Raw genomic sequence first — 23,201 nt, forward strand, 5'->3', positions numbered from 1 at the left:
AGTGGGAAGCAGCCACAGGAAGAACTGAATAGGGAAAAGGAGGCTGAGCTAAAGTTTAACCCATTCACCTCTGAGAGCAGTAGGGCACAAGAAAGCTGCTTTAATGAGAACCTGTAAGGAAAGGAAAAGAGGGAGAAGGGGGTCAAGGTGAAGAGTACCTTTAATTTGTACTCATATTCCTAACCCTCTTCCTTAGTTGCTGTAGCAAGAGAAACTCTGGATGTCGTTGAAGATTCTGGAATCCACTTGCATAAGCGAGAGTGACCAGTATTCTAATAGTCTCCCTACTTCTACCCTTTCCCCTCACACAGGCACCACCAAGTGCCTTTTTAAAATTATAAAGCAGATCCTGTCACTCCTTTGCTGAGAACCCTCCACGGGCTTTTGGCCTCACTCAGAGTAAAATCCTACATCTCTACCAGGGCCTAGAGCAGGGGTGTCCAAACTTTTTTCAACGTTTTTCACCAAGGGCCATATGCGGTAAAATACACAAACAGCCGGGCCACTCACTCGAGGTGAAGTACGTATTGCCTCACCTGGTTTATTTAAGTAAACTAAATATATTTTTGGAATTTGCTGCGGGCCAATTAAAAATGGATTGCGGGCCGCAGTTGGCCCATGGGCCGCAGTTTGGACACCCCTGGCCTAGAGCATCTGCCATGATATGTATGTTCCTTCGCCCAACATCCGTGATCTCATCTCACTCTGGCTACTAGCCTCTTTGCTCTTCCTTAAAATACGAAGCACACTCTTGTGTATAGACCTTAGCACTCACGATTTCCTCTACCCGAAACACTCTTCCCCCAGATCGCCACACATTTCCACTCCCACATCTCCTTCAAGTGTTGGCTCAAATCTTGCCTTCTCAATGAGCTCAAATATGGACCACGTTCACATGGTAAGCTCTTAACCCACACTGGCACTACCAATATCCCTTCTAGCTTAATTTTTCTACATAGCACTCATAACCACCCACAATTTATGTATTTATTTATCTTGCATTGTTGTTACCTGATGCTTCTTAAGGTTCTTTACATTTGGCCCAGGTCCAGGATCTATCTACATCACGTGGACCCTGAAAAAGAAGGACTCCTAGTGGTTAACGGAGCTCAATTTTAAAAGGAGAGCCTAGCAGCCGTTTCTAAACAGGGGCTTCTCACTCACGCAGACTGCGCTTTAGGGAGAAGCCTGCATTGAGCTGCCTGCCTCCCGCATTGAACAGGCTGCCTGCCTGCCTCGTGCCCCTGCTACCTGAGCCAGACTTTAGAAAGGAGTTCCTGGAATAATATTTCAGCCAATAGAACTCAGGTTTCCCCGTCCAGTCGGAGCCGCACAACTATATCTCCATCAGAATCTTCACTGACTAACCAGAACGGCTCCATTCTGACCAATCAGGACAGTGCCTTTTGGACCAATCAAACTGGGAGGACTTCTGTCTACATAAACTCCCTTCTGATTCAGAGAGCCTACTTTCCCTTTCTACCTAAGACTGAAGACTGTTCCCTGAGGGGAGCTGAGGCACCAAAGATGAAACACCAAAGAAGATGAAATACCAGAGATGTCTCCTCAGAACAGAGAGGAACAGGCAGAGCAGGGCAGACCAGACAAGACCAGACCTGCGTGGAATAGAGCTGTCTAGCCAGAGAGGGGCCTGGCACCTGGGCCGAGTCGCCCCAGGTCCGTCTCGCTGCCATGCTGCTTCATAATAGAGCTGTAACACTACTGAGCTGTTCCACAGCGGTGCTGTTCTCACAGCTGTGCTGTATCACAATTGAGCTGTTTGCCCTGACCAAAGTATCCTTCTTCACTGCACCCCAAATTGGGGCTTCCTGTTGGTGTTGAAATGACACCAATGACCATTGGTTGACAGTCAGAATGTAGCCATGCTTGTTTCAAGCAGAGACCCTACTTGGATTAATGTATATTGGGGCAGTGAGTGCTTCCCCAAGGGCCTCCAAGTATGGGAGCTAATAAGATACTCGTCCAAGGTTGCAATAAGAAATGTGATCATTGAGTGTCCAGCTCTGCATGGATAAGAATGTGTTTGGGAGCAACTGGCAAGGTGTCGTCCAGCTTGGAAACAAGTGGGAAGAAGGTCCTTTGGTAAATATTTGCTGTACCTTCTCCACCGGGCACCAAGATGCAGAGGTAACAGGTAGCATGCACTACTTGCTAGGAACTGTTTGTTCTAAGGGCTTTCTACTGCAGCTGCTATTCTCATCTTCATTTTACAGGTGATGAAACTGAAGCACAGAGAGGTTAGATAACTTCGCCATGGTCACACAGTTTGTAAGTGGTAGCATCAAACCTATGTAATCTGGCTCTAGAAATCTTGCTCCTAACCCTTATGCTATACTTCCATGCCTCAGAGGTGAATAAAATCCAGTTGCTTCCTTCTGGGAGACATAGTGCAGTGGGGGAGACAGAAAGATAGATGGATAGTTACAATACAAAGTGATAAATTCTCTGCCAGATGCTTCACACGTTATTTGATTAATCCTCACAACGAGACTGCAAAATGCGTATGTACACATGAAGCACTGGAGGTGCAGAGAAGTTAAATGGTTTGCCTAAGGCTATGCAACTACCCATTTGTCCCAGCCAGATACTGTTCTAGGTACAGGGTGCACACGAGTGAAAAATATGAACAAGACAAGAAGCAGTACTTATAATACATGAATACCTTATACATTATGTTAGAAGGTAAAATAAATGCTATGTACAAAAGGAAAGCACAGTCGGCACTCCTTACCCATGGGTTTCGCCTCCGGGGTTGGAAATCCTCAGATGCCGAGGGCCAACGGTGTGCATTGTTCTACGCCATTTCATGTGAGACTTGAGCATCCTCAGATTTTGGTTTCCGTGAGTGTAACGGTGACACTGTGTCTTCTATTTTGAGATTTAAACTTCTAGTGTAATTCGATTTTACAGTGTAGTTTAGCTTGGGACTTTGTGCAAGTTTTTCTTTGCCTCCCTTCCCTCCCCCAAACCTAAATGACTCTGTTTACCATACATTTACTATGAATACCAGTGTCAATGGTTCTGTTTACTCCAGACCCTATGCATACCAGGCTCAATGGCCCCGGTTCCTCAACGAAACCTCCAAGACTTGAAAGGTGTTTTTGCATCTGCATAAGATCCACTCCTATCCCTGAAACACACCAGTCTCTGGGAAGCACCTATTTCCAGGAATTTCCTAACTTCCCCTCTCCTTTCTTCTGTCTCCTCTTACCTGCTTAGAAAACCTTTTGGCCTTGCTGGGGGTGGGGAGTGTGTGTTGGGGGGTGGCCTTGGGACAGGGGGTGGCCATCCTCCTAGAATTCCGGGATTCTAAATAAACCTGCTTTTCTTTCCACCAAATGTTAGGGCTCGGAGTAGAGGAGGGCCGTGATAGCAATTACTTTTTTAGGCTGATCTTTCTGGCCCTGGTGGAGATAAGACTTTAGGGGAACAAAAGTAGGGGCAGATCGACTTGTTAACTGAGGGTCAGACATGATTGTGGCCAGTACTAAGACGGTAGCACTAGAGGAGTGAGAAACGGCATGAAGGTAGAGTTTAGGGGTTTGCTGATGAATTGGATTTGTGGGCTTTGAGAGTTCGGAGTAACACCAAGGTTTTTGGAGCGGTGAAGTTACCATTAACTGGAATGCGGAGACAGCGACAGGAGTAGCTTAAGGGTGGACTGGAGAGCTATGCCCTGGCACGTGGTTAAAAGGCTCCGCTGGGAAGGAAGCTCTTTCATTTCCGAGTGCTTCTCTTATTGTAATTGTTTAAATGTTTTTTAAATGTCTGTCTTCCTCCACTAGAACAGCGTCGGGCACGTAGCAGGCACTGATACATACTTGCTCAATGTTTAGATGAACAAACATGACAAGCCGGCTTTCTTTATTTTTAGTAGAGGAATAGGTAAATAGTGTTGATTAGGGAAGGGCCGGGTCACGATCACGGCCCAGGAGCGCCCTACTACGTGAGCACCCAGCTCACCCGTAGACCGCGGAGAGGCTCCGCCGGGCGAGGCTTTCTGCGCAGGCGCGTCTGGGCGCGTCAGCTGAGCTGGGTGTGGCGCTGGTGACTCCGTCCGCGGAGCTTTGTGACGCAGCTGCCCGCGGGGGTGGGGAGTGACCTCCTTGCGCCCAGCCCGCCCTCTTCCGCTGCCGCCGTGGGAATGGAAACATCTACCCCACGTGCCGGAAACCAGCTTGCGCCGACGCCAGTGCGCTCCTCCGTGTCCTACCGCGGCGAGCTCCAGCGGGCGTCATCGCGAGACAAGCTCTCCGAAATGGCCGCGTCCAGTCAAGGTAAGGACGGGCGCGCGCGCCGCAGGCGTCGCGGGGAGCCGCCTTCCTGGGCTGCGGAAGGGGAAGAGCTCCGCGCCAGCTTGTCCCGGCTGAGGCCCCCAGGGAGCCCAAGCGGCGCAGGACCGGGGAGTGCTCCGGGGGCTCGCCCCTGGTCCGGCCGCCCCCAGGGTCCGGCCAAGGTCAGGCGCCAGGCTGGGGCCCAACTGCCCCGTGGTGTTGTCTCCTGCTGGGCTCACTCAGCCTTCCGGCGCCGCCCTCAACCCCAGCTGCCTAATCCCGGAGACATTCCGTCCCAGTTCTCGGAAGCGCTCTGGAACTTTGAGACTAAGGTGCCTTCTTTATCCCTTTGGACGTTCTTCTCAAACACCTGGCAAGTGTCCTTCTGTGTGCAAAGCGCCTCCCCTTGCACTACTGATGGTTTTCAAAGACTAGTACACATGGGATGGTACTTTGAAAAGAGTCTTATTTAGTCGGTGTAGTCAAAGGAAGATCCCCAGTAGTGTAATACGCGGTGGAGCACGTCTATAAGTCATATGGGGGAGACAGAAAGATGTGACTATAAGTCATAGTCCAGTGGGGGAGACAGAAAGATAGACGGACAGTTACAATACAAAATGATAAATTCTCTGCCAGATGCGTCATGGTTGTATTCAATGCAGTACTTGCTTACAAGATCCGATTGCTAAACAGAGCCACCATCGGAAGTTCAGTTATAGAAACTTAAAATTGCGTACATTATGTTAAAAACAAAGGCAGTGAAAAAAACTCAGAACTCATCACTTCCTTTATTATTTGCCATGTTTTACTGTTATCTAGGTTCTTGAGGTTATTTGCATGTATTGTGTCTGTGGTGGAAATAACATAGTATGGAGTGCTACTGTGCATCTCTCCCCAACTCTGACCAATGATGTCACAATTCACTGATGTCACACTCACCATGAGTGAACACACCATGGAAATTGGCATACACTACAAATCAGCCCTCCCCCAAAACTGGTTAAACATTTACTAGCACACCACTGAATGTATGTGACTCAGGTGTTGGAATACACAATGTAATGATTTTCCTGCAGAGCAGACTGCCCTCGTTCCCTTAAAATGTATAGGTTGATCAATATTTGCAACGAGGAAATTGTTGCAAGAAATTTTGAGGTTGGCATCATGAATTTCAAGCTTTATCAGAGTTATGGTCACATAATACTGTGATCATTGATTTCCTGGGCCTATAAAGAAGAGTAGTGAGTTACTTTTGCCTATATAATGCTTAGCAGTGTTTGTTGAATGACTGAATAAAGTTTTATGAACTGACTATCTCTAATTTGATCCCCCTTTGGACTGGAGCCCCCTTTTGAACTAAGGCGCTTGGTAAAATTACATTAGAGCAAAACTCAAAACTCATTCTTGTTTTCAGTGATATTATTTAACCCAGGGAGAGAGTTTCTTCAACATAGCAGTAATGTTTCGTTATTTTAGAAAAAAAATTTTTTGTGTAACCACTTGTGAGGCCATAGAAGACCCAGTTCCTCAAACATCCATATTTTGGTTCTGCGAAATTGGACTCTATAATTCATCGTGAATTAATTCTTTAATTATATTTTGTGTATAATGTAACGTAGGGATTGAGGTTTTTGTTTTTGTTGTTACAGACACCTAATAGTTCTAACACAATCTGTCAAAAAAACTTAACTTTCCCCATTGTTTACCTTGGTGCCATGTTGTGAAAATCAAATGACTATTTGTGTAGATTTACTTTCGGACTCTGTGTTCTCTTCCATTTATATGTCTGTATATCCTTAGGTCAGTTCTACACTATGTCAAATATGCTGACTTTGTAAGTCTGGAAATTAGGTAGCTGTATTATACTGTAGCTTCGTAAGAAGTCTTGAAATTCCTTGAACTTTGTTCTTTTTTATCCACAATTGCTTTGCCCACTTGTGGCACATGGTATTTTCCTAAATGATTGCAGCACTATCTTCCAATGCACACATGCTGTTTTCAGTGTGACTTTGGCACTCCTTCCACGGAGTGAGGCGCTCTTGAACCTGAGTGGGAGTTTTTGACTGCTCCAACAGAATGTGGTGGAAGTAACGATGCATGGTTTCCGAGGCTAGGTCTTAAATGGTAACATAACTTCTGCCTAGCCCTCGAGCTCCCTTGCTGTCTCACTGTCTCCCTAGGGATAGGCGGCACCCTTGAACCTAGCCACCAGGCTTTAAGAAAGCCCACTAACCCACATAGAGGGTCAGCCTGTATGTGGGACTGTAGTAAACGATTCCAGACCCCTGCCTGTAATTGTAAGTCTTCCAGTTGAAGCCTCGGGCATCGTGAAACAGATGAGCTGCAATGCTGTAACGTGTCTGAATTTCTGATCCACAGAGTCCGAGAGCATAATAAATTATTGTTTCGCTCCATAAAGTTTTGGGGGTAATTTGTTGTGTAGCCATAGTAACTGGAACAATATACTCTAGGCCTTTTGCATCTCCATATAAATTGTAGAAGCATCTTGTCAATTTCTAGATAAAAACGTGCTTTTTGATTGGGATTATATTGAGTCTCTAGATCAATATAGAGAATGAACACCTTGAAAATATCGAGTCTCATGAAACATAAAGTATGTATCTCCACGAATCAAGTAATCCTTCAATTCCTCTGTGCTGTATTTTGTCACTTACAGGGTAGAGGTCTTGCACATCTTTCGTTACATTTATCCCTATGTTATCTTCCTACAGAGAAAGGGATTAGACATTTTATTAACTCTTTTTCCCTTCTTGGGTGAATCACTTGTGAACCTCCATTTTTTAGTTATAAAATGGGGTTAATAAATAGTATCTTGTATTGTACCTACTTGTTCTGTGGATTTAGTTAGATACATATGTTTATTGCTTAGCACATGGTAAATAGTAAGAGCTCGATGAAACATTACCTCTTATCTTCTCTGGAAATCCGCATAGGACTGATGATTTGTGAATCTGTGGGCCATCGAATAGTATTGAGTTACTTCTGTAAAGGAGAGGCAAATGAAGAAAATCCATTTCATTTAAGATGCATTCTCGGGTATCACTAGAAGTTTTTCCTAGGTCCTTTTGGTTGTTTTTAAATTTGAGAGGAAGGACTAGGGCACTGAGTCTCAATTGTCTAGGTTTGTGTTTTTTCCCTCTAAGAAACATTAGTTGATTTTAGTCTGATTTTCAAAAATTGCTAGTCAGAATTTCAGTTAATTAACTACCTAAAATCGAATAAAATATTTGGAGGTTTTTATTACAACTGTTTATTTAAAAATCTCTTGATTTCATTAGGAAAAGTAGTGATTGATCATAAAAGTAACTCTTTTCTTACAAAGTATCTTAATTTTATAGGAAGCTTTGAGGCAAATTTTGAGCCACTGGACCTTGCAGAATTTGCTAAAAAGCAACCGTGGTGGCGCAAACTGTTTGGGCAGGAATCGGGGCCGTCAGTGGAAAAGTATAGCGTCGCCACCCAGCTGTTAATTGGAGGCGTCACGGGATGGTAAGTGCTGTGAAGATGGCTGGTGTCTTTTTTTTTTTGCATGATTTAGTACTGTGGTTCTAGAAACCATCTCCTTTAACCTGTAGAAACACACTGACTTCTGTGAAATAGATCACATGATGTGTAGCATTTACTTAACGTCACATTAAAATGGTATTTTAATGCTCAGACATAGTATTTACTACATGCCATGTACTATTTCAAGTATTTATGTAGATACCTCATTTCTTTCTGACAACAACTCTGAAATTGGTACTGTTATCCTCTTTTTTCCCCATTTTATTGAGAAATAATTGACATACATCACTGTATAAGTTTAGGGGTACAGCATGATGGTTTGACTTACATATATTGTGAAACGATCAGCACAGTAAGTTTGGTTAACATCCATCACCTCATATAGACACAATAGAAAAGGAAAAAAAAATTCTCCTTGTGACGAGAACTCTCAGGACTTGCAGTCTTAACAGCTTTCCTGTATATCATACAGTAGTGTTAGCTGTAGTCATCATACTGTACATGACATTTGCAGTACTTATTTGTCTTATAACTGCAAGTTTGTACCTTTTGGCTACCTTCCTCCAATTCCCCCTCCAGTGATCTCTTTTTCTAGGAGTTTTTTTTTTAATTAGATTCCACATATAAATGAGATCATACAGTATTTGTCTTTCTCTGACTTATCCCACTTAGTTAATGCCCTCTAGCTCCAACCATGTTATTGCAAATGGTAGGATTTCCTCATTTTTTTTCATGGCTGAGTAATATACATATCTCACAACTGTTTCTGTGTACCTGACACTTGTCTGATGTTGGTTTGAATTTTGTAGGTGCACAGGTTTCATATTCCAGAAGGTTGGAAAGTTGGCTGCAACAGCTGTGGGCGGTGGATTTTTTCTCCTTCAGGTCTGTATGTGAAATATTTCTAGGTGTTTGGAAATCCTGCTCGCCTATTAGGGATGTACTGGGAGGAGCTGTGATACAATCCTGGCTGTTATACCACAATAGCCTCTGCACTTGTTTCTATGTACTGTTTGAAATGCTATGGACCGTTTGAGTCAAACTTCATGAGTTAACAGTTGCATTTTATTTTGTCATTTATAACATGGGGACCTAAGTACATATTCCTTATCATATCACCTTTACAGGGTTTTTAAAACCAGTTGAAATATTCAGCAAATGTGATTTCAAAAATACAAAGTGTGATGTAAGTGCCCTGTGATAGGATTTATTCCAGTACAACAAGATAGCCAGCTCTTCCATAGGGGACATTGACCCCAGGGCAGTCGAAGAGAAATGAGGGCTAAGTGACAGGTGTCCTGTGCTGTCTCTTTGGCCTGGACTTTATTTTAGCACCAGTGAGTGCTGGTTCTCTAAGGCTGCTCTGTACCGTAGCACTGATTTGTAAGCTTGACTCCACATGGAATCACCTGGGAGTTTTAAAAACCACTGCTGCTTGGGACCTCCAGGAAAAGACTCAACATGGGGTTCTGGTATTGTGTGGGTCAGGTACTCCAGGAGGGCAGCGATGCCTCCTTGCGAGGGATGTGGGACACCGGAGTCATGTCATCTGTCACCAGAGGGAAGACAGTGGGAGTAGACATCAGGGGTTAAGGATCCAGTTTCCCTTCTCTCACATTGATCACTGTCCCAGCAGCATTTCACGAACCGGGCTTCCTTTCCCCAGTATTGGAAGCGCGGCCTCCATCTCCGTGTGTGTGTGGATCTGATAAGAGTCCGTCTGCTCTGTCACACTGGCCGAATGTCGCCCTTTGCTCAGCCTTGATAGTTGGTAAGACGAGTTCTCCCACGTACTCCTCAGGAGTGTTGGGGCTGTTCTGGTACTTTTGCTTGTCTGTCTGCATTTTAGAACAGGCTTGTCAGTTAGTCTCAGAAATTCTGTTGAAATTTTGATTGGAATTGCCTGGGAACCATGTAGAGAAATTTGGGAAGAATTAATGTCTTTTATGATATGGAGTCATCTGTCTGTGAACATGGGCTTTCGCTCCATTTATGTAGGACAGTAATGTCTTTGCTAGACTTCTATTATTTTTCCATAGAGATCTCGTACGTCGGTGCTTTTCCTATCCCTAGGTACCTCATAGCTTTAGTTGCTCTTGTGGCTTTCCTTGGGCACTCGTCCTCAGCCCTAAGGCTGGCTCCCAATGGGTGGATAGAGAATGAACAGTTAATGATGTGGAACATCTTTTCTTCCTTTTCAGGGACGTTTAGGTCTTGTGCCTGTTTTGAAATCGACTTGTCTTTTTCTATACCTTTTATTCCAGTCCATTCATCTGTGTGTCCGTCCTTTCTCCAATACCACACTATCGTGATTGCTGTAGCATTAGAGTCTGTCTTAAAATCGGGTAGTTTGAGTCCTCCAGCTCTGTTCTTTTTAAAAAAGCATTTGGCTCTTCTAGAGGTTGGTGCAAAAATAATTGTGGTTTTTGCAATTTTTAACCTTTTAAACCACAGTTACTTTTCCACCAACCTAATAGTTCCTTTCCTTTCCATACACATTTTAGAACCAGCTTGGTTATACATCTATAAAACATCCTGCTAGAATGGGGGTCGTGATAACTCTGTAGCTGAATTTGGAGAGCAGAGGAGGTCATTTCTATGTTGAGTGTTCATGCCATGTAAATGGCCTGTCCGTACCCTTATTTGGGTCACTGTTGAATTCTTTCTGCAGCATTTCGTAGTTTTCAGCTTAGGGATTATGTATGATTGTTTACATTTATACTTAGTAGTTAATTATTTTGCATCTATTTTAAATCATAAATTTTATTTCCATTTTCAGTTCTTTAATTTGCTAGCATGTGGAAATACAATAGATTTTTGTGTGTTGATCTTGTGTTCTGCTACCTTGCTAAATTCACTTTCTAGGTGTTGGAATTTTTCTTTGTTTTAACATGTTGGGTTCCTTGAGATTATGTAGACAAAGGTGTATGAATAGCGACAATTTTGCTTCTTCCTTTCTGATTTGGATGCCTCTTCTGGTGTTTTCTTGCCTTATTACACTACCTACAACTCCATTTCTAGTACGATGCTGAGTAGCAGTGGAGTGCGTAGGCATCTTTACCTTGTTTGTAACATTAGGTAAAAACTGTCTTTCACTAATAAGTACAGTGTTAGCTGTAGGTTTCTTTGTAGATGCTCCTTATCAAGTTGAGGAGGAAGTGCGCCTCCTCCCGTTCTGTTTTTCTGAGACTGTTTATCATGAATGTGTGTTGAATTTGGTCCAGTGCTTTTGAGTCCTGCCTTGAGTCTAGGCTGGGTGATACTGGAGGACAAACAGGACACACACAGTTCTGGTTTCTCCAGTCAGCTGCTCTTATTGTAGCCTCAAGTCGCTGTTCCATTTCTTCTGCCCTGTGGGAGACACAGCGTGGAATAAAGGAATTGGAACCTTCCTTTAGTGTACAATTTTTGACGTTGAACTTTGTTGCTGCTATAAGTCTAATTTGAATTTGAATTTATTTGACTACTTGCCAAGTTGAACTTTTTCTTTTGTTGGCCACTTTCTTCTGTCAGTTGCCTTTGCCCGTTTTCAAATGTTTTTTTCCTTAACCGATCTCTAGAAGTTCATGTTTTTTTATGACTGTTAATGTTTTATTTATTATACATATTGCAAATATTTCCTCCAGCCTTGTTTGGGTAACTTACCGTGTTTCCCCAAAAATAAGACCTAACCGGAAAATAAGCCCTAGGAGATTTTTCAGGATGACATCCCCTGAACAGAAGCCCTAATGCATCTTTTGGAACAAAAATTAATATAAGACCCAGTCTTATTTTCAGGGAAACACGATAGTTGGAGGCGCCATTAACTAAAATAGAGACTAGAGGAAGAGCAACAATGCAGGATACTATAGAGGGGAGAAGAGTTTCAGTTTTAGATACTCTGAGATATTCAGGAAGATATGACTTATCAAAAATTTGATGGAGGGAAGCAATATTGATTGCAGAGAACAGGATTGATTGATGGGCTGCCATCCGTCTCTTCATTCCTTGGATAACACTAATCCATCAAAAAAGTGCATACTCGAATCACTTATCCAGTTCACATTCTCGATGAAATAGTTCTCACCGAGTTTTAGTGCTTGTGCCTGCTGTCTTTTCCAAGGGAAGTAGACACATTCTGGATGGCATATTTTGGTACGCTTCTCCCAGAACCCCTTACATGAAGTTGCTTGTGAGACGTCTATGGGGGGCCATGTACTAGAAGATTTTCTGAGCAACAGTGATTACTACCTGACAGCCTTGCTGTGTTCACATTGTCATGAAACCCAGACTTACGTTGGCTGTAAAGTTCATTTCTTCACCTTACCTGTTGACTTCTTATTCTGATTTTACCATTTTATTTTTAAGCTAACTTAAAACTTTTTAGATAGGGGTAAGAGTATAAATAAAGTAAAAGAACTGCCAGCAGCCATTGAAGGGCAGGCTGTCGATTTCCGGCGCCAGACATTGGGCCTTTCACATAGGGTGGGTTCTGAGTAGATGTTGAGTGAATGTCACTGTCATACAAAGAGCTGGATGACAGATGTCCCCAAAAATGGGAAGTCAGAAGGATTGTCGCTAATGTACTTCAGGGACTTATCCTGACAAAAACAAATAATAAACCTGTGTTTCTTCTTTCTTGCTGCTGCTGTTGAAACTATAGCTTGCAAATCATACTGGCTACATCAAAGTTGACTGGCAGCGAGTAGAGAAGGACATGAAGAAAGCCAAGGAACAGCTGAAGATCCGTAAGAGCAACCAGATCTCCACGGAGATGAGAAGCAAAGCCGAGGAGGTGAGTCGTGCGGTGTGCAAAGGGCATGTGCAGTTTCCTGTATACAGAAACGGGGCTGCACACACCAATGTGTCTGCTGGGGGTGGAATAGCTTCACGTCAGAGGCATTTCTTTAAAGCTGGGTCATTGAAATGTTTGTCAGTGAGTGACAGTGCACAGTGGTATGTGCACGTACTTGTATGTGGGTCAGTCATCGCATGAACTAGTTCTCTTAGGGCTGAGGGCAGCGTGGCAAGTGTGGAGGACGATAAGGATGTAGATTGTACAGCACTATGACCATTTTGTCTTATTTTGTCTACGTGCACACATATCTCTGAAACGACCATACTTGTTCTACACAAAACTAGTGGAATATGTAGCTCAGGGGTCGGCAGCCTTTTTTTGTAAAGGGCCAAGTGGGAAATATTTTCAGCTTTGCAAGCCATGTGGTGTGTGTCAAAACTGCTGAACTCCACTCTGTAGCATGAAAATAACCAGCGATGAAATGCAGACAAGTGGGCACAGCTGTATTGTAATGGAACTTTAAAAGCAGGCAGCCAGCTGGATTTTGTCCGTGGGCTGTATGTAGTTTGCTAACCCTTGAGCAAATATGTAAAACCAGGTAAGATTATATTGGCTGGCAGTGGAGGCACAGGAAGATTTTACCTTTTAAAAGGGTGTATTTTGTGAGTGCTTTATTACCTTTAGAAATATGTCAAATGTCCCAAAGAAATAAGTGCACTGAACTGGAGAGAAATACACCAGGCTCAAGGTGTTGAGAAAGTACAGCAGCTGCCTGGCACCTTACATAGCCTGGAGCAATGGAGTTCTGGATTCATGGAGAAAAGGGGCAGACTGAGAGCAGAGGAGGGACTTCGAATGAACTGAAATAGGCTTTGTCCTTGAGGCACTCACACTCAGTAGACGGAAGAAAGTCATGTAATCAAATAGAATAGGCAGTGGGTGGTAGGTGGACTGAGGTGAAACACAGCAGATGAGACACATGCACTTATCTCAGCTTCCTTCTGAAATATTTCTAAGTGACAGTAACAAAATGAAAAAGGGTAAATCCACAAGAACTAAGAGAACAGTAGAGGAATCCCAGGAGACAACTAATATCAGCAGATTTGGGGCAGTTGAAAAGCAGATGAGTGGTACATGACTTAGCAGACTGGAAAAAGACTGTACGGTGGCGAGCGGTTGGCCAAAGCTGGTCCTTTACCCAGAATGGAAGGTGGCATCTGTGGAGCCAGGAGCACAGATAGTCCCTCCCCCTTCCTTCCCTCCTTCCATCCCTCCTCCCATCCCTCCTCGTCAAGCTCAAGGTTATGAAAGTTACACTTTTTCATTTTGCCTACATTTTACTATTCAAATGTTTATAAAAGTAATACATGATTGCTGAAAACTTCTTCAGTGATACAGGAAATGTGTATAACAAAAAGCATAAGGTTAATGTTTGATTAGAACCGAGGGTTGACTCCCAGAGGGAAGTTGTTCTAAACGAACCAAAGGGTTTGGAATTGGTTTATTCCACACATTTTTGTATTGCTGTTCATGGCCTGGGACTGTCCCATGCCTCATGGAGAGTGGTTCCCTCCTCAGAGCCCATGCTCTCATTTGGGAAGTGGGGAATGGAGATGATAAGTTCAGTATCTAGCGACAAGGAAGTCATCAGTGATTTAAGTGACAACAGTTTTAATGGGGTGGTGGAGTTGAAAGCCAAACTACAGCAACTTGAGGAATGAGTAGGAAGTAGGAAAGTAAAGATAATGAATGAAAGCAATTGTGTCAGGAAGTCCTATGATTTTTTTCATTCCCCTTGATGGCAGATGGCAAAAGACAGTGCCTTTAGTAGAGAAATGCGGGGTCCAGTCGAGTCGGGGGAGGGAAGGTGATGCAGGAAGACATAGGCCCAGTGGGAGTGAGGAGGCTAGAGGGTCCCAGGAGGATGGAGTAAGTGGGGAAGGGCAGGATGTGAGTGGCTTTAAGTGGTTGGGTGATGAAGTCATTGGACTTCAGTTCAAGAGATGATTGGGCCAGGATGCTGGATGTGTGTCCCTCTGAACACGTGCTAAGGTGGTGGTTGTATTGGGAGAAAGAGGGAGTCTGACCCACTTACCAAAGTTCTCTCTGAATGGAGATTATAGAGCACAGACATGGGAGCCAAAGGGTGCCATGTGCATGCTCCCAGCCTCAGATGAGTGGGGCCTTGTACAGGAGGTGGGACTTTGGGAAAGGAAGAAAATAAGGAGCTCAGCTGTTAGTCGTCCTCTGATGTGCTGAAGTGTGAGAATCACAATTGACAGCATGTACTTGAGACGAGGTCTCTGAGGGGGATGGCTGGCTAGATGAACAGACACATGGTGGATAGAATGAATGTATGGAGAGATTTTGGAGGAGAGACTTCAGAGTGAGTGGCCATCACTGGACAGGCCGAAGTATTGAAGAAAATGGAAGGAGTGAAATGGAAAATGGTGACTTGCCTCTGTAACCAGTTTATTGAATGCAGTTTTACTCTTTCCCCAGCACTGCCCCATGGACTGTGTCCTTCCCTGTCTATGTGTGAACTTGGGGACGGATTTCTTAGCTCTGTTACTAAAGATAGAATCCATTGAGTTGCCCTTGACTTCTCCTCATCCCCCATGTGGCCCATCATCTGTTCACAAAGTCCTGTCTCCAAAACATCTGTTGGATTTGGTCACTGTGCACTAGTACCCCTGCCATCACCTGGATCCAAAGATCCATCATCTCACCTCTGATCTATGTGCTTCTTCCCATCGGGCTCCCTGTAGTCCTAGCTTCCCCACAGCAGCCAGTGCTCATTTTCACATGTAAGTCTGTCCCTGGCTTCCCATGCCCTGTGGGTAAATGCAAAACTACTCAATAGGTGAGGGGGTTGACATTGTCAAGCTTGCATAGGTCATAGAGATGATTTCTAATAATAACGTCCTTAGCAAAATAACCCATTGTGCTATCTTCTGTTCCTAGGTGGTGTCATTTGTGAAGAAGAATGTTCTAGTGACTGGTGGATTTTTCGGAGGCTTTCTGCTTGGCATGGCATCCTAAGGAGGATACTTCATTTCCATTATTCCTGGTTTTTCCAGCTAGCAGCCTCTTCACTCCATCATAGGACATCGAGTCTACTCCTGCTCCTCTTCTCCTGTGCCTTCCTCCCTGCTGTGGCGTATCTAGGTGTCTGTAGGCATCTGTTGGTACAAGTTGATACTGCCCTACTGTGACCTTGACCACGATAGAAGAGACAATAGACATTAACTCTCTTGCCACAACACTCCCTACTTGAGTAATCTGTAGGTCAGCAAGAATGTTCCTTTCCCCCTACATAAGATACTTACCAGAACATGGCGCAAGATGGCTCACCATGGAGAATGAGTGCAATCTCCAAGGTTGTCCCAAACTTAATTTGGAAAAGAAGTACCAAGCACATAGATAGATACTTTATAGGTGCTGCATAGAAAGGAACCGAATACATTTGCCTTTAAGCATGAAAGATATTGGTATCTTGGTGTCTACTTTCTTTTTAGTTGGTTTTAGATTACAGAAAGAGGTGTTTACAGCTGCTATAGTTATCCTGACAAAAATGGCAGCATAAGTATTATAATTAAAAAAAACATGAATAAAGAATGAGTTTGTGCTACAGATATATATGCTGAGCTGAAGGTATTGTGTTTGGTGGGAAGGCCTTCAGGGAAATCAACCAATGGATAGAGCCTTGGATGGCCAGACTTAATGGAGCATTGCGGGGCATTAACATATTATCCATGGGGGCTTCCACCATACAGGATAATGCATCTCATTCATGGCTATTCCCAAAGGGTTTGTTAATGGTAAACTAAGTGACTTTAGGTGGGAGAAGGACAAAGCTCTTGAATTTTATTTTTTCATACAAAAGGTTTTAAGCTTTGGAATGTGAAGTATTCTTTACTTGTCAAAACATTAGGGGTACTCATACCTCCTCTGTGCCAATTCTAGTACTTCTTTATCCAGTTAGTATAAAATATATAACATTTGAACCAGAATGTTAAAGAGGTAGCATCCCAGGTATTCAGAATTCAGAATGGTGGCGGTAGCACATGTGAAATAAATTAGTTCCATCATCAAATGTAATCTGCTGTCTCATGATGACCCTAACTCTTAGAATTATTCTTTAAAATAAAAGTTTATAGACACATATGCTTACAATCAGCACATTTTGCTGTGACGGCCTGATACCATGTCTGCCACCGCACTTAGAATAGTCACTTCGAAGGGCAAGGCTTGGTGTTCACTATGACCGTAGGGCCTACACTTAGCAGGTACTCAGTATTTGTTGAATGTATGAATAATGACCTCATACAAAGGTGTCTGGAAAAGGGATTGATCCAAAGAATTTAGACAGAGTTTTGAGAAAATTTGGAGTTAATTCTTAAACTTGCAAGTGATTCCTTGCAAAATATGTATGTTTTTAAGGCCTTCTTTTTAAAATGTTTGCCTTTTAATTTCTCTTGGGAATGACGCATTGAATGTGGAAATTGTAGCTACCAGATGTGTGGAACTTTGTAGAATTCATCCATTTGCATTTTTCTCCTTCAACTTATTTTGCTTGCAATGTGTATGAATCATCTCCAGTCATAATGCTATGAACCTCTTTGTTGCATATTTTTGTACAAGAACTTAATTTTCTTTCACTTTTTATTATGGGAACTTTCAAATATACAGAAGTAGAGAAAGTAGTATAACGACCCCTATGTATCCACCACCCACGTACAATGATCATCAAATTATACCTGGTTTTATCAATTATTTTGAAACAAATACCAAATGTATCAGTTCATCATATTTTAGTATATATCTCTGAAAGGTAATAACTTTGAAAAATCATAAATACAATACCCTATTATCGTACCAAAAAATTAATCATTCTTTAACATCATCAAATATGTAGTCAGTGTACAAAATTTCCTGTTTCAAGTTTTACATTTGATTTGTTTGAGTCAAGTTCATATCAGGTCCACATTGCATTTAGATATGTCTCTTAATCTTACATGTTCTCCTTTTTCTTTTGGCTTCCAATGTATTTATTAAAGACACTGAGTTATCTGTTCCCTAGTTCTTCACATTCTGCTTCTAATGCCTGGGTACATGGGTTATGCCAAGTATGGCATCCAAGGCTGCAGCCATTTGAGGAGTCTACCCATGTAACTCAGACCAATGGGATGTCGACTATACAACCGACCAGAAATGCCCTGTGCACCTTTGGGTTGCGTGTAGGGGGACGGGCCACTGACTGTCTCTCCAGTAAGGTGGCGGGTTGCCTTTTGTCCATCTTTTTTTCTGATTATTGGTGATGACGACGAAGACTAGCAAGTTGGTTTAAGCTGCTTGGAGTGGGTTGTAATGGTAGGTAATAGATGAAACGAGTTGTCGGTCCTTCCTGAAGTCTGCCCAGCTGGCTACTTCTGGGACTCCGAGGGCCATGGCTGAGGTCAGTATTGCAGGTTGGTCTCATCCTGCTGCTATGAGAATGGCCTTGAGTTCTGCCCACTGAGTGGGGCAGCACTGTGGCTGTGCAGGGCTGGTGCCGAGCTTGAACAGCTGTGCCCTGGCACCCATCTCGGGTTTCAGCTAAGCAGAACCCCGGGTGCAGTAGGAGCACTTAGGGGAGCTTCTAAATCGAGGCCCTACTGCCAGCAGTTTTGCTTTTGGTGAAGTGGGAGAGGTTTCTCAAAAGAACAGCTGCTAGCCCTTCGTGCAAAGCCAGGGCACCCGAGTGCACTATTTTCCTTTGACTAGCGAGGCACGTATTTTTCTCCAGTACCCAGAGTGCAGTAATGTGCCAAGCATCCTTTTCAGTGGTGGGGGCCGAAGAGAGCAGTTTTTTTTTTTATTATTATTATTGGGGAATATTGGGAAACTCTCCAGGGCCCATCAGCCCCAAGTCGTCGTCCTTCAGTCTAGTTGTGGAGGACGCAGCTCAGCTCTAAATCCAGTTGCCGTTTTCAATCTAGTTGCGGGGGGGCGGGGGGGGGAGCTGCAGCCCACCATCCCACGCGGGAATGGAACCAGCAACTTTGTTGAGAGCTCGCGCTCTAACCAACTGAGCCATCCAGCCGCCCGGAGAGCAGTTTTTCTTTGACTCAGATGCAGCAGAAGTTCTCTCTACGGTTCTGCTCTTTGAACACATTGGCCGTTTCGGCGTCCCCTGCTGGCGGAGACGTGGTAATACCGCACTCGGGGCTTCTTGACCTGTATCTTGACCTCGGTTGGGAGACTGGCCCTGAGCAATGTCGGTACCAGCACATAAAACACCCACACCTGCTGGCTGGAGCGCCCGCGATGCTTCTCTCCACTTTGGCTGTTCACACCGCGGAGTCCTCTTCACTCTGGGCCACCCTCTGAGCTAGCGTCCCTTCTGCGATGGAACCGGGTAGGATGGAGACTTGGGGACTTGGGGACTGGTGTCCGAGGAGAGGGGAGAGGGACCCAGGGGAGTTTTCGCTTTACAGCTTCTGCCCGTTCAGGCGCCGATGTTTTCGATCTCCCTAAGGAGACTCCTCATTGCTGACTGAGCTCGGGGACCCCTAGCTGAGCAGCCCCATGGTCGTGTGTCATTATGATAATATGCCAACAAGACTTTGCTCCTGTGGCCCCTCTGGGCAGCTTGTTTGCTTCAACCTCTCCCCACTCCACCAGGACATTCAGCAGCAGGCCAGTGGGGGTGGGCTGGAGTGGGGGGGGGCGGCCTTGACTCCCATGCCTGGCCTAACACTGGGGTGAAAGCCCTCGTCCTGGACCTGGGCAGGTACCATCTCATGGATGCTGGCCGAAGACAGGAGGTGAATTTACTTGGAGGACATTTCTTTGTTGTACCAAATGTTTTACTGAGGAGTCAAATTGGTTAACAGTATTCCCTCCCACATGGCGATTTGTTCACATTGGCACATAACAGAGATAGAAGGAGGGATTGGTGTATTCATATTCATCCTCTCTCTCTTTCCCACCCCTACTTTTATCCCTTCTTCCCTCTCTCATTCATTTTTTTTTCCTGAAGGAAAGAAACTTACATAACTGTAGCTGACAGACTTGTGGGCTGGGCCCTTGTGGTTTTGAAATGCAGTTACTGTGTAGTTAACTATTGTAAGAATATTCATCATCCTTTTGTTTGACATTTGTCAGAAAGATGGACATGACCAATGGGTGTGCCCTTATTTGAAACCTGCTTTTGTATAGTTTGGGAAAATACAGTAAATCTCTGGTTGACAAAATGGCAGAGGGGTGGATTTGAAATTTCTGAGTATCCTTAATGTGTCATGCTGATGTCAGTTTCTCCTGAGGAAAACTCACATAAGGCCAGTTTTAGATCCTGTAGGCAAAATTAGACTGCAGCCCTCTCTGCTCCCTCCACCAACTTATCAGCTTCGTTTCTTTGTCATGAAGTCCAGGTATGGGACCTTCTTAATCGCTTATACAATGTCTGTGTGATCTAGAGAATCGAGCAGAAAATATATCCTATTCTGGATCTGATTTCCCAGAAATCATATGGTGTGGCTTAACGTCTGTGATGTTTGATACTTAAGGAATCGTGCATTTCAAGAGCACTGTTTTTCTAAGAAAACTGGGCATGTTGCACTTTTTTCAAAACTGTCAGCTTATTGACTCACCCACAGCATTCTGAATTGGAAATGGTAAGGAATGTCACGGGATTAGAGAGCAGTGGTTCTCATCTTTGAACATAAGAATCACCCGCCAAATTTTGCAAACCTGGCTCTCATCCTAGAGACGATTTCACTGGCCTGGGTACCATTGCGACAGCCTGACTTTTGAACATGCCTCAGATGTTTTTAATGGGCAGCCAATAGGTTCCTGGCTGAGAACCACTGAAACCCAGACTTGGAAGCTGGTGCTAACAAAATTATGCTTCTGCTGTTAAACGTGACAACAGGTCCTTTAAAGGTTTTTAAGTTAAGTGCCCTACAACTTCAGATGCTGAACACAAGTGTAATATTACAGTTTATTAAATGTTACAGGAATCGTGCAGAGTGGACACAGGCATGACAGCCGCACTGTAGTAGAATGGCAGAGCAGGGGCATTTGTCATCAGTGGATGCTAAAGCTATTGGGTGAATGGTTGTGGGATATCTGTAGGGCACCAACATCACCCCACATATTACAAAGGGAAAACTCCCAGTTGAGAGGTCAGTCACTAGTTAAACAAGTGATTAAACTTAGCATCATTAATAGCCTTCTGTGGGGACAGAGCCAGGAGTGCAGTTTCCAGGCTCTCGGCCTCACGTGGAAAGGTGCTGGCTCAGGTGGTAAATGGCCATCAACTGTGATTGGATGGCCATCAGCTGTGGCTAGTTGGCCGTCAGCTGTAACCAGTGAGCCATTGGCCACTAATATAACTGCTGTGGCTACGCTAGCAGCAAATGGGGGCTAGCAAGAAGATGGTGGCTGAGCTAGCAAGAGTGGATTGCAGTTAGCATGGTGGATTGTGGATCGTGTGGCTCCTGCTTCCTGTGTCTCCAACCCAACCGCCAGTGAGAATATAGTGGTATGACTCCCCTACCTATGGCTCTGTGGGTGTTCCTTTTTGGCCTCACGATATCCTGTGTTCTTATGTGGGGAGCGGGACCAGAGACCCTGCATGACACCCTGTGTGGGGGCAGAGCCACAGAGAGCAGTTTCCAGGCTTTCGGCCTCACGTGGAAAGGTGCTGGCTCAGGTAGTAGATGGCCATCAGCTGTGGCCCTTGAGCCATTGGCCACTAATATAACTGCCGTGGCTGCGTTAGGGAGTGAAGTCGAGAGGGTCGGGCAGATGGCAGAAAGCGGACAGCAGGTCACATGTCGTGTGAACCTAGCCTCCAGTGAGACTATAGCGGTATGACTCCCCTACCTATGGCTCCGTGGGTATTCCTTTTGGGCCTCACCATATCCCGTGTTCTTGTGTGGGGAGCGGGAGCAGAGGCCCTGCAGGCCGCCCCGCAGGATACCCTGTATGACACAGGCTTTTTAGTCTCTGGAAAGCAGGATGAAACTACAGTTCTCACCTTCCCAGTTCTTCCCTGAAGACCGAGATGCAGTGTTAATCGTGGTCCCCAACACATAAAAAACACTCAGTAAAGGTTAAGCTTCTCTTATGGCTATTTTATTTTTCTGTATGTCATAATAGCTAAAAAGAATAAGGTTTAAGTCAATATCTGCCAATAGATACGGATTTAAACTGAGGCAAATTAAAGATAGGAAGGAAAGATTGATTTGAAGCTTTAAAAGCCCTAAATTAGTACATGTTAAGGGGAAAAAACGTTTAAAACAGTCTGAAACTTCAGTGGTTACCTCAATGAAAATAATTTTGTAATAAAGGACAGGAAAGCAATCTATTTGATCATGGAAGTGATTCCTAATGTAAGTTCTAGCACCACCATCAGTTGAGAATTTTATGTAATTTAGATTTGCATATGATGTAAACATCATTTTCAAATATTAAATTGGTTTCCTATTAACACAAGAGTTCATTTAAATGATTTCATTAGACTGTAACACGGTCAACCTGGTATTTGGACCAAACATCTCTAAGGCAGCATTTCTCCAAGTCTCTCTGAGGAACATTCGCCCTGAGAGACACTGTCTGCCAAATGGGCACACTGGGTACACTTTGGCAACTACTGCATGCAGTATAGTCCTTTCCAAAGAATCCATTCACATTAGCATATGGAGGGCTCAGAAGTCTGACAGGAAAGAAAACCTGTTTACTTGTGCCTAACCTAGCATTCCCCAGACTTACCTGAACGCAGAAAACTTTTCCCTGTTACAGCAATTCTTGGAAACACTGCGGGGGATGCTGCTTTAAAGAACACTTGGTCTCAAATAATAATGGTGTCTGAACTTCAGGGGCTGTCTCCGTCCATTCCCAGCAGAGTAGGCTTTTTCTAGCTGAAGAGGCAAGGAAGGATCCTCCCTGTTAGGGACTGATTTTCTCTGTGCCCCCCCCTTCATATGTTGAAATCCTAACCCCCAAGGTGGTGGTATCAGGACATGGGGTGGTGGAGCCCTCATGAATGGGGATAGTACACTTATAAAAGAAACCTCGGAGAGCAACCCTTTCCCCTCCGCCTTGTGATGACACAGTGCGAGGTACAGGCCATGAACCAGGAAGTGGGCCCTCACGGGACTGAATCTGCCAACTCCTTGATCTTGGACTTGCCATCCAGCCTCCAGAGCTGTGAGAAATAAGTGTCTTGTTTATAAGGCACCCCATCTGTCGTATTTTGTTATAGGAGCTAGAATGGACTAAGACAGGAACCTATCAAGAGTTAGTTTCGGCTCTTGCTTAAAAAGTCACCTTTTTCTTTTTTTGTGTGTGGGGGGGGTAGGGCAGACTGGAGTGATGGTGGTTGTAACACCTGTCTGAAGGAAACAAATGGCCTGTTAAAACTGTCACCCCGCCATCCACTACATAAAGTCACTGACAGATGTCAATGGGCTTCCTTTGGCAGCCTTGTATTAACATCAGGGTCCGTTGTAATAGGCTTTGATTAGAAGGATATAAAGAGTAGGTAAAGCACCTAAGAATCCTAATCCTATTGTTGCTTGCCTTTATAAATACTCTTTTCAGTTCTCTCGTGA

At 44.2% G+C, this 23,201-nt stretch overlaps 1 protein-coding gene across 1 annotated transcript; it reads left to right on the forward strand.

Moving 5' to 3' along the window:
• The first annotated feature begins 4,067 nt into the window (after window positions 1–4,067).
• FUNDC2 (FUN14 domain containing 2) lies at window positions 4,068–17,678 on the forward strand. The gene is made up of 5 exons (XM_019716090.2): window positions 4,068–4,298; window positions 7,655–7,805; window positions 8,633–8,708; window positions 12,466–12,597; window positions 15,565–17,678. The coding sequence occupies exons 1-5, from the start codon at window positions 4,166–4,168 to the stop codon at window positions 15,640–15,642; spliced, it is 570 nt and encodes a 189-aa protein (XP_019571649.1). The 5' UTR covers window positions 4,068–4,165; the 3' UTR covers window positions 15,643–17,678.
• The last annotated feature ends 5,523 nt before the right edge of the window (window positions 17,679–23,201 follow it).

The sequence above is a fragment of the Rhinolophus sinicus genome, chromosome X (genome assembly GCF_036562045.2).
Source record: "Rhinolophus sinicus isolate RSC01 chromosome X, ASM3656204v1, whole genome shotgun sequence".
Lineage (NCBI taxonomy): Eukaryota > Metazoa > Chordata > Mammalia > Chiroptera > Rhinolophidae > Rhinolophus > Rhinolophus sinicus.